The following is a 12274-nucleotide window of genomic DNA, read 5'->3' on the forward strand; positions in this document are numbered from 1 at the left end:
GGGGTTGGACTAGATGATCTTCAAGGTCCCTTCCGACTTTATTATTATTATTAACAACCTGCCTCCAGAAGCGGTGAATGCTCCATCACTGGAAGTTTTTAAGAAGAGACTGGACAGCCACTTGCCTGAAATGGTGTAGGGTTTCCTGTCTGAGCCGGGGTTGGACTAGATGATCTTCAAGGTCCCTTCCGACTTTATTATTATTATTAACAACCTGCCTCCAGAAGCGGTGAATGCTCCATCACTGGAAGTTTTTAAGAAGAGACTGGACAGCCACTTGCCTGAAATGGTGTAGGGTTTCCTGTCTGAGCAGGGGGTTGGACTAGATGATCTTCAAGGTCCCTTCCAACTTTATTATTATTATTAACAACCTGCCTCCAGAAGCTGTGAATGTTCCAACACTGGAAGTTTTTAAGAAGAGACTGGACAGCCACTTGCCTGAAATGGTGTAGGGTTTCCTGTCTGAGCCGGGGTTGGACTAGATGATCTTCAAGGTCCCTTCCGACTTTATTATTATTATTGTTAACAACCTGCCTCCAGAAGCGGTGAATGCTCCAACACTGGAAGTTTTTAAGAAGAGACTGGACAGCCATTTGTCTGAAATGGTACAGGGTTCCCTGCCTGAGCGGGGGGTTGGACTAGATGACCTCCAAGGTCCCTTCTATCTCTTGTTATTCTATATTCAGGCTGTTAATCTATTTTGAGTTGGCACTTGGAAGCTTCTCCTGACCACTTCTCACGAACCTCAATCCAGACGTGCGATGAGAATTAACATTCTGACACTCTTATATTTTTAAGAAATCTTGTTTCTCGATTTTTATTCCACTCCTATTTTCTCAGCAGTGATGTGTTTTTCAGATACCTGCATTCAGGAGTTGAAAATTGGGTAGATGGAGTTATGTTGGCAGGGAAAGCTTGTCTCTTTTGTTGGAAGAGAGGCTGTGCTTACTCTCTGCCCTCAATTTACCAGAATTGTGCATTTCCCTCCACTAATTACTGAATTGAGTAATTATTGTCAAATAAGCCTCAAGCACTCCACTTCTTTCCTAACGCAATTTCCCTCTGCAATGGCTTCTCTATGACAGCTGTAATTGGCCTCAAATTAAAAACCAAAGGATCCACTGGTTTCAGATCCTGGGTTTTTTTTTGTTTGTTTTTTTGGAGAAAGGGTTAAGCAGATTTCGCTATTTGGATACCGTGACATATTATTTCTAAAGGCAGATGGGACTCCAAGTCCCTCCATCCTTCCTAAAACCACTCTTTGGGGTACTGACCTCGTGAGGCATTGTGCTAAGAATGGAATGGAATGGAATGGAATTAGAATAGAAAATAGAATAGAATAGAAGAATAGAATAGAATAGAATAGAATAGAATAGAATAGAATAGAATAGAAAAAATGGAATGGAATGGAATGGAATAGAATTGAATTGAATAGAAATGGAATGGAATGGAATGGGATAGAATAGAATAGAAAATATGGAATGGAATGGAATAGAATAGAAAATATGGAATGGAAAATAGAATAGAATAGAATAGAATAGAATAGAATAGAATAGAATAGAATAGAATAGAATAGAATAGAATAGAATAGAATAGAATAGAAAATATGGAATGGAATGGAATGGAATAGAATAGAAAATATGGAATAGAATAGAATAGAATAGAATATTGGAATGGAATGGAGTGGAATGGAATGGAACAGAACAGAATAGAATAAAACACGTGCTTAAAAGGACTCCAGAAGATGGTAGAGGACAGGAAGGCCTGGAGGAACATTGTCCATGGGGTCGCGATGGGTCGGACACGACTTTGCAACTAACAACAACAACAACACCACGACAAGTCATAAAAGGGCCAACTGCCTTGGAGACTCCCAACCCTTCACCACACATTCCCTTGGGATCTGTATCTCTGGCGTGGCAGTTAGTCCCAGAAGCTTGCCGTATTAGAAGTGAGATGACAGCAGATGGTGCACCAGCAGGACCCAATTTTTCCTTGTGTTTTAATTTTTTTTAAAAAAAGTGGGAAACTGCTTTATTTGAACACTCTATTCGCTCCTTAAATCAGGAAATTACTAATAGCAGAGAAGGCAGACCTGTTAATTACAATGCCTTTTCTGTACTGTTTGCTCACAGTTCTTTACGTTTTGCGCTGTGTAGCTTGCAAAACAGAAGTCGCTTTTAGCGGTGGCTGCTGCCTTCCTCCTGTAGGATAAAATACTTGCTTAGCTGTAATCGTGGCCCAGGGTGTAAGGCCAAAGCATAATTTGGAATAGAATAGAGCTGGAAGGGACCCTGGAGGTCTTCTAGTCCAGCCCCCTGCTCAAGCAGGAGAACCTATACCATCTCTGACAGATGATTGTCCAGTCTCTTCTTAAAAATATCCAGTGATGGAGCACCCACGATTTCTGGTGGCAAGCTGTTCCACTGGTTAATTGTCCTCACTGTCAGGAAGTTTCTCCTTACTTCCAGGTTGCTTCTCTCTTTGGTCAGTTTCCAACCATTGTTTCTTGTCCTTCCCTCTGGTGCTTTGGAGAATAATGTGACCCCCTCTGCCTCGTGGCAGCCCCTCAAGTACTGGAATACCGCTACATCATATCACCCCTCTTTCTTCTTTTCTTTAGACTAGCCAAACCCAAGTCCCGCAGCCGTCCTTCGTATGTTTTAGTCTCCAGGCCTTGGATCATCTTAGTTGCTCTTCTCTGAATTTTTCCCCAAACTCTCAACATCTTTTTTTGTGACGTGGTGGCCAAAATTGGCTGCAGTATTCCAGGTGTGGTCTTACTACGGCTTTGTAAAGCGGTACTAATACTTTGCATGTTCTTGATTCTATGTCTCTGTTTATACAAGCCAGGATTTTATTGGCTTTTTTGGCTGCTGCTGCACACGGCTGGCTCATGGTCAAGTGATGGTCCACTAGGACTCCACGGTCCCTCTCACAGTGGCTGTTTTTGAGTCAGGTCTTGCCCAGTCTGTATTTGTGCCTTTGGTTTTTCCTGCCTAAGTGTAGGACTTTGCATTTCTCCACGTTGAAACTCGTTTTGTTGGACAGGGCCCATTGTTCAAGTTTGTGAAGATCTTTTTGGATCCTGGGTTGGTCTTCTAGGGTGTTGGCTACTCCTGACAGGTTGGTGCCATCTGCGAATTTAACAGAATGTGTTCTGAGTTTCGGAAAGGGGGGGGTCCAGCATCACACCCTATAAAACGTAAAACTTAAAACACCCATTCTTTTTTCGCTCCTCGGATGTAAATCACACTATTGTGTGTCAAATGTGTTCTAGAGACAGGAAATAGAGCTGCCCACTGACCTAGGATCCTGGACAGAAGCAGGCGACAAAGACGTTTTTTTGAGAAATGTAGTGGATCCCTTTACTCTACCCCAAACTTTTGTCTTCTTTCGCCGTTTAGGTTTTTTGACGACAGAAACGCCAGAGTGCTAAGAGAGCGCGGCTTCTCTAGACTGGAATCTTTACAAAGCATTGGTGGAAGAAATGTCTCTTTTTTCATCCCTGCAGAGTTAAGAGAGCTACTTTCGTCTCGTGGTTAAGGCCGGGGGGGGGCATGAGTTCAAGTCCTGCCTTAGCCATGAAAAGCAGCTTGGTGACTTTGGACCAATCACCGGGAGACGAGGAGTTCTAGTCCCGCCTTAGCCGTGAAAGGCAGCTGGGTGACTTTGGACCAATCACCGGGAGACTGGGAGTTCTAGTCTCGCCTTAGCCGTGAAAGGCAGCTGGGTGACTTTGGACCAATCACCGGGAGATGGGGAGTTCTAGTCCTGCCTTAGCCGTGAAAGACAGCTGGGTGACTTTGGACCAATCACCGGGAGACTGGGAGTTCTAGTCTCGCCTTAGCCGTGAAAGGCAGCTGGGTGACTTTGGACCAATCACCGGGAGACGAGGAGTTCTAGTCCCGCCTTAGCCGTGAAAGGCAGCTGGGTGACTTTGGACCAATCACCGGGAGACGGGGAGTTCTAGTCCCGCCTTAGCCGTGAAAGGCAGCTGGGTGACTTTGGACCAATCACCGGGAGACGGGGAGTTCTAGTCCCGCCTTAGCCGTGAAAGGCAGCTGGGTGACTTTGGACCAATCACCGGGAGACGGGGAGTTCTAGTCCCGCCTTAGCCGTGAAAGGCAGCTGGGTGACTTTGGACCAATCACCGGGAGACGGGGAGTTCTAGTCCCGCCTTAGCCGTGAAAGGCAGCTGGGTGACTTTGGACCAATCACTGGGAGACGGGGAGTTCTAGTCCCGCCTTAGCCGTGAAAGGCAGCTGGGTGACTTTGGACCAATCACCGGGAGACGGGGAGTTCTAGTCCTCACAGGGTTGTTGCTGTGAGGAAACCTGGAGGAGGACGTTGTGTTGTATACGTTTGCGGCCTTGGGTTGTTTGTAAAAGTAACAAAGGCACAATGTAAGCAAGCAAAAGAACCCCGCTTAGTGCCCATTAGTGTGATTGTTTTAGGAAGTTTATGATAAAACCAAATTCCGGGACTGAAAGGAGAGAGGCTTATTAGCTTCAAGAACTGGGCTGGTTAATGAATCTTTAAATGAAAGTTGAATTTCACAATTGAGTTTGGGGACTAAGCACTACGTCAGGAGGCCTTATAAAGTGTGGAGTTGTCCTGGTCCACCACAATAAGCCCTCCACTTAACAACCATTTTCGTTTAGGGACCGTTCAGTTAGGAGTGGCGCGGGAAAAAGTGACTTATGACCATTTTTTCACACTTACGACCCCTGCAGGATCCCCATGGGTCACGTGATCAAAATCCAGACGTTTCGCGACCGACTCCTATTTACGACGGTCGCAGTGTCCGTGGTGTGTGTGTATGTGTGTCACATGAACCCCTTTTGCGACCTTCTGACAGGCAACGGGAGAAGCCAGATTCACTTTAACAACCGGGTGACTAACTTAACAACTGCAGGGATTCTCTGAACATGGGGCACTTAACAACTGTCTCGCTTAGCGATGAAAATTTTGGGCTCCGCCGCGGTCGTAGGTTGAGGACCACCAGTACAACAGGGCCATAAATGCCAGCTTGACCCGGTGGGAAGCTTCCAGAGGGAAAGCCATGCTGACTCCTCCCTTTCAGCAAAGAGTGCACAAACACACCTGTTGCGGCATCGGCTTCTCGTCTCGAGACGACGTAATAGAGGCTGCTGCTGTTGTTCCTTGTTCTGAGATGGGGATTGTAGGAAGAGGAGACAGGTGAGAAAATAATTTGGGACCTGCCCCTGTCTACACACACACACACACACACACACACACACACACACACCAGTCAGCCCCCCCCCCCCGTGGGAAATAATCCAGATGTTTTTAAACGGCTTAAAATGTGAGCGGATTAATATGTTAGCAGGTTACTCTAAGCTGCCCTGGAGCGAAGTCAACTCTCAAAGATAACGGCAGAAATAATTGGAAGTCGTAGTAAATGGGAATCAGCGCCCGACTACAACGCGCTTAAGCTTCGTGTTTCCCTGCTGATAAAACAAAACAAAAGAACAAAAAACAGAAGACTTCATTGCTGTAGTTTGGATGGAAAACCTTGAGTTTTTAAGAAGGGAAACAATTGAAAACCTGGTTGTCTTGTTCGACAGTGTTAGCGTTGAGTTGTGGTATGCACCTCACATTTCACCATGTGTAGCCTTCTCCTCTGCCGGGTTAACTAGATTCCCCCGCCCCCTCTTATTTTGGCACAAATGTGTACAAGTAGTCCTGGATGGTTCGTTTAATGACCGTTCAAAGTTACAACGGCACTGGGAAAAGTGTTTTTGTGACCTTTCCCCCCCCCAGTTACAACTTCTAACCATCCCCATGATCAGGTAATGAAAAATAATAATAATAATAATAATAATAATAATAATAATAATAATAATAATAATAATAATAATAATAATAATAATAATAATAATAATAATTAATAATAATAATAATAATAAGAATAATAATAATAATAATAATAATAATAATAATAATAATAATAATAATAATAATAATAATAATAATAAGAAGAAGAAGAAGAAGAAGAAGAAGTTGGAAGGGACCTTGGAGGTCACCTAGTCCAGCCCCCTGCTCAGTCAGGAAACCCTATACCGTTTCAGACAAATGGCTGGCCAGTCTCTTCTTAAAAACTTCCAGTGTTGGAACATTCACAGCTTCTGGTGGCAAGTAGTTCCACTGGTTAATTCAGATGCTTGGCAACTGGTTTGTATTTATGACGGTCTGTGCGATCCCCTTTTACGACCTTCTGTCAGGCAGGGGAAGCCAGATTCACTTAACAACCATGTTACTCACTTAACAGCCGCGGTGATCCCCTTAATGACTGTGGCAAGAAAGGCCATAAAATGGGGCAAAACTCAACCAATGTCTCACTTAGCAACAGAAAATGTTGGACTCCATCGTGGTCCAGAACTACCTGTCTTTTCTAAAAAAAAAGGGGGGATTTTTTTTTTAAATGTAAAAAGATAACATCAAAGTCTTTTCTGGGACCATGAACTGTTTTGTCTCAGTGTACTCTCTAAATTATTGTTCTCTAAAGGACCAAAGTTAATAGGAGATTAGATTAGATATTTTTCCCCACCTTTCCTTTCCTCCTATTCTTTGGATAGTTAAAAGGATGACATCCCGAACTATACATGGTCTAGCATCTTCCGTATGGCTAGTTTAAATAAAGTGGATGCCTGTGTACGGTTTCAAATCCCACTATCTCTTAGACCTCGCAGCATGATTTACAGAATAGCAGAGTGGGAAGGGACCACAGAGGCCATCTAGTCCAACCCCCTGCTCAGACAGAAGACCCTATTACAGGGGTCTTCAAACTTGGCCCTTTTATGACTTGCGGACTTCAACTCCCAGAATTCCTCAGCCAGCTTGGCTGGCTGAGGAATTCTGGGAGTTGAAGTCCACAAGTCATAAAAGGGCCAAGTTTGAAGACCCCTGCCCTATTACCATTCCAGACAAATGGCTGCCCAGTCACTTGTTGAAAACCTCCAGTGTCAGAGCACCCACAACATCTGGAGGCAAGCCGTTCCACCGGTTAATTTGTTCTAACTGTCAGGAAGTTTCCCCTCAGTTCTAGGTTGCTTCTCTCCTTGATGAGTTTCCATCTGTTGCTTCTCGTCCTGCCTTCAGGGGCTCTGGAGAAGAGGTGGACCCCACCCCTCTTCTTCGTGGCAGCCCCTCAAATGTTGGAAGACTGCTATCATGTCACCCCTGCTCCTTCTGTCCATTAAACTAGACCTGCCCAATTCCTGCACCCGCGCTGCATATTTGAACATCAACCATTAGAGAGACACACAGTTTTCCCCCTCTTGAACCAGGATCGGCCCAGAAAGATAAATAACAGTCAGGACGAGGAAGCATTTTTTGATCGTTCTCCAGCGGAGGAAGAAGCCGCGCATTCTGTCCACGCTGAATTGCAGACCAGCCTGTTCGTCCCCTGGCATCTGCGTGAGAAAAGCAAAAGCCAGCAAACACAGATGGAGACGGCTTCAGCGTTCGCTTTGGCTGTTGATCACATCTAACAGACACCTTTTTATTTACTTATTTATTACGGTGGCGGTTATTAAAACGGACACAATGAATGAACCTTGGCAGGTGGATTTTTACAAATGTTACATACCGCAAGTTCTCATGAATTGATTAGCTGCCGGGCTCCGGGATTGGCAGCGCCGGGTAAACCGCCGGGCGATGTTTGGAAGTTTTAAGGAGGCCGACCGGCTGCATGCTTTGAGGCCTTTGGTGCCAGGGACATTACTTGATGAAATGAAGCGCGTCACTGTGGACAATCGACCCTTTCGAGCAATCCAGGCTGGTCAGCAGTCTGAAGCCGCACTTGAGGGCCATCATGATGGCCTCAAACTTGAGCGTTTCCAAGGTGCAGACGAAGGTGTTGTCCTCCTTCAAAACCAGCCGGGTCCCGTTTTCCGACTTGATGAAGTACTTAAACTGAATGATGTTGGAAGAGACCGTAAACTCTTCGGGGAAGCCGTCCAGCCTGCTTTTTGAGACCAAAACGATGCGGGATTTGATCTTGGCGATGAAGTCGGGCGCGTTGCAGAAAATCCGCAGGCCCTGGGCACGGTCGTGGCTGTCGGTGATTTCCAGGAAGGTGGCCTCCCGGGATGCCAGCTGCTCCTTCTGCCACCTGGATTTCACCGCCTCGGTCAAGAGGTGGAGCTGGAAGAATTCGGCCTCTTGGGCCAGGAGTTGGTTTTCCTTGAAGCCCTCGGGGAGGAGTAGTTCCCCGTTCCTGAGGAAGTTCAAGACGTGCCTGAATAGGAGACCGTCTCTGTCGATGAAGAAATGGCCCTCCGCGTCGAAGGGGCAGAGCGTTTTGCCGTTCACCAGTCTCTCCAGGAAGGAGTCGGCGTATTTGACCAGAGTTTGCCTCTGGGTAACGTAGAGGTAGCCCCCCACGTTGAGAGTCACCGGAGACGTGTTAGAATTCTTGCCTTGATCGCTGCCTTCCGACTGGCTGCCTTTTTTCCCGTTCTCCATTTCACGCCGGAGGGCTTGTCGGCCTGGGATGCTCCGGTGATGGCTAGGATCGCCCTCCTGGCCGGCTGGCCGCCTCGCCTTGCCCCTCTTTTCTGCTTTGGCCAGATTTCCTTCCGAAAACCCGGGAAGCGAGGCTTGGAAGGAAGTGCCCTAAGCTTTGCATGAGCTTGTCAGCTCAGCTTTGCAGTAGGTGGCGTAGGAACTGTGTGCGCTGCGCGTTCCTAGGCGCAGGTCTGGAAAGCTGAATTTGCATTTAACCGTGTGAGGGTAAGAGGATGCTTGAGGCGGGGAGGGGGGGGGAGGGAGAGGGAAAAAGTGGCTTTTCTTTTCCCTTTGAAGTCCCCAGAACTGACATTATTAAGGGAGATTTTTTTTCTTTTCCTTTTCCTTTTTCTGGGATGCGGAAAGTAAGAAAGTGAATGCCCGCCTGGGGGAAACCTTCAGGCAGAAAGCTAGATTTGGGCAAACGGTGAAATCAAAGAGCACGCCTTTATTTCATTCCGTGCTTTTGTGCAACAGCTTCTCGAGATACCTTTTTGAGGGATTCGTAAGCGTTCTTTTAATAAAAATAATAATAATAATAATAATAATAATAATAATAATAATAATAATAATAATAATAATAATAATAATAATAATAATATAATAACAAGAACAAGAACAACAACCCCGTTCCGTTTAAGACGGCAGACTCGGGGTTTGTTTTTTTTGAGAGCTTTGTATCTGCCTTGTCAGCTGGGGGCATCTTTGTAGACAAAGGCAGCAATTAAAACATTAAAAAATCCCGCAGCTCCGCTTTGAAATCCTCACCAAGAAGTGTGGATTTACTTACGTAGGGCTGCTGGGGTGAAATTTGCTTTCAAAGAGCCTGAGAGACAGGACTGCATTGTGTGTCTCTCTCTGTGTCTCTCTCTCTCTCTCTCTCTGTGTGTGTGTGTGTGTGTGTGTGTGTGTGTGTGTGTGTGATTTAGGATAGAAAGCCACGCTTCGCCTGCAAATTGCAACAGAAAAGAGGACTTGTTGAAAATTGGATTCATGGGGAGGTCTATTCGACTGATCGGTTTCTTTCCAGCAAAAATGGGATTCCTGTTCTCTGTGGATAAGAGGATTTTGGCTGGTCAAAGCTTGGCATGCCAATAGCACAGTCCCTTAGTAACCCTTTCAGGTTTGGAGAAAGGCGAGGGAAGCCACTGGCTTCCTTCGGTTTGTAGCTGCTGTGAGGCTGAGTTTTGAAAAAGGCAAACATTTGCACCAAGGTGTCAGCAGGAAAAGAGACGGCTGAGATCCCTTGAAGAGTAGGGGAATCGAAACGGGCAGGTCTCCGTGCCAGACCAGAAGCAGCGCAGATTCCGATTCCCGGGAGGCAGCCTTCGAAAGGAAGGTAGGAGGAGCTGGGGTTGTATTTGTCAGAATCGGAGAACCAGGAGTCAAGGTGGGCTTTCCAGCTGCAGGCGTTCCTCGGCTTAGGACCACAGCTGGGCCCAACATTTCCATTGCTAAGCGAGACATTTGTTAAGCGAAGGTTGCCCCATCTTACACCTTTCTTGCCACAGTTGTTAAGCGAATCACTGCAGGGGTTAAGTTAGCAACCCGTTGGTTAAATGAACCCGACTTCCTTCCCCCCCCCCTTGACTTTGCTGGTCAGAAGGACCCCCCACCCCCCTCCCGGGACACGGCAACCGTCCCTAAATAGGAGCTTCTAAATTTTAATCCGAATAGCCTGGGGATGCTGCGACGGTCGTAAGCGTGAAACAGACACCAGGGGGTCCCTTTTGATGGCGTTGTTAGTTCAAACGGTCGCTGAGGTTGGGGACCGCCTGTGTTGGGTCAGACTTTTTCAGGTGTTTTAATGCTTCCCTCTGGGTTGCAAGAGGGTCTGTGGTGTCACAGAGGCGCGACAACCCACAACTGTTTCCCGCACGGAGCCTTCCGTTGGCTGGACCGTTCCTGACGGAAGCAGCGCAGCCCTCCGGAGGGGGTCTCCAAGCGGCGTCTCCGAGCCCCACGCTTTAAAGCAGCCGCGTCTTTCTCCCCCCCACCCCCACCCCCCGCAACCATGCATAGCAGCCACACAAGGCAAGATGGGAGCGTTCTGCAGTTAGTCATGGGGGGGGCGCCTTCCCCACCCCCCACCTGTGGAGTTTAAAGCAGCCCTTGGAAATGAAGTTAGACCTGAGACGCTGCGGAGGTCAGCCGTCTCTAACAGGTGGATACAATCAGATTTGTTAAAAAGCACTCCGTGTCTTTCTCGCTCTCTCTTGCTCTCTTTTTCTCTCTCTCTCTTAATCTTTCTCTCTCTCTCTCTTTTCTTTGTCTTTCTCACACACACTTTTTCTTTTTCTTTTTCTTTTCTTTCTTTCTCTCCCCCTCTCTTTCTCTCTCCCTCTGTCCCCCTCTCTCTTTCTCTCTCTTTGTCTTTTTTTCTGTCTCTCTTTTTCTCTCTCTCTTGTTCTGTCCCTATTCTCTTTCTCTCTCTTACTCTTTTTTCTCTTTCTTTTTCTCTCTTTCTCTCTCCCTCTCTCTCTCTCTCTTTCTGTCTCTGTCTCTCTCTTTTTCTTTTTTCTCTCTTTCTCTTACTCTGTCCCTATTTTCTTTCTCCCCTTTCTCTCTCTCTCATACTTTCTCTCATTCTCTCTTGCTATTTCTTCTCTCTCTCACACACACACTCACAGACACACAGACACACACACACACACACACACACACACTCATACACCAATCCACTGCAGTCTGAGACCTTTGCTGAAGATCATGGGCCACATTTGACCGTACTGCACAGTGCGGATTGGTAGATGGATGGTGTTGGTTGTGTTTTTGTGTTTTGTTCTGTTTTTTTGACTTCCCAGTATTGGGCTGAGAGTGGCCGACTCAAAGTCACCTGGCCAGTTCCATGCCTAGGAGACAACTAGAATCTCCTCTTTATATTTATTTTATTTTATTTTATTTTATTTTATTATTTTATTTTATTTTATTTTATTTTATTTTATTTTATTTTATTTTATTTTATTATTTTATTATTTTATTATTTTATTTTATTTTATTTTATTTATTTTATTTTATTTTATTTTATTTTATTTTAATTTTATTTTATTTTATTTTATTTTATTTTATTTTATTTTATTTTATTTTATTTTATTTTATTTTATTTTATTTTATTAGATTTATATACCGCCCCTCTCCAAGGACTCGGGGCGGTGTACAGGGCAATTAAAACGCTAACAACACACAAGGTATATTAAAATAAGGTTAAATCAATAGCCCTAACCAATAAATACATTCTAAAATTTAATTTTTTTTAAAATTTAGACTCTAAAATCCAATCCAATCCACCCCCCACCCCCAAACGGGCTTTCTAGCTAGCTTTTAAGTATATAGTAACAAATTCATTCACGGGCTTCCTTTCCCATCGTCGGCTGTTTCTCCTCTTGGTTTTCTCCCAGTCTCTTTTCACTTACTTTGGTCTACAAACTGCGCAAAACTAAATATATACAAGCAAACACATGACGCTAAAGGAATGTTCACGCGCAACGCTTCCGGTTTCCAAGCTTTTGCCCTCAGTCGTGTGAATTCCTGCCACGGGTTTTAGTCGTTAGCCTGCTGTAAGGAAGGTGCGTGCTGATTGGCATATTAAATTAGCAGATTTAAAGAACGTAGACTCCTTTCCCTGCAAATATTATTCAGCTACCTTATAAAATAGCTGCTGTATTAACAGCGAAGTTATTTGTGTGCCGCTTAGTCCTGCGTTTCCGGTGGAACAAAGCCATGTGCTGATATGACTTGG

The 12274-nt window shown here is 45.3% G+C and overlaps 2 protein-coding genes across 2 annotated transcripts in view; one reads left to right on the forward strand and one right to left on the reverse strand.

Moving 5' to 3' along the window:
* Positions 1-12274, forward strand: part of GTF2F2 (general transcription factor IIF subunit 2) — a 68426-nt gene that overhangs the window by 34105 nt on the left and 22047 nt on the right. The window lies entirely within an intron of this gene.
* Positions 7747-8496, reverse strand: KCTD4 (potassium channel tetramerization domain containing 4; the record flags this gene model as incomplete). Its single annotated transcript, XM_081328031.1, has 1 exon — positions 7747-8496. The coding sequence occupies exon 1, from the start codon at positions 8491-8493 to the stop codon at positions 7747-7749; it is 747 nt and encodes a 248-aa protein (XP_081184157.1). The 5' UTR covers positions 8494-8496.

The sequence above is a fragment of the Vipera berus genome (genome assembly GCF_964194415.1).
Source record: "Vipera berus genome assembly, chromosome: 4".
Lineage (NCBI taxonomy): Eukaryota > Metazoa > Chordata > Lepidosauria > Squamata > Viperidae > Vipera > Vipera berus.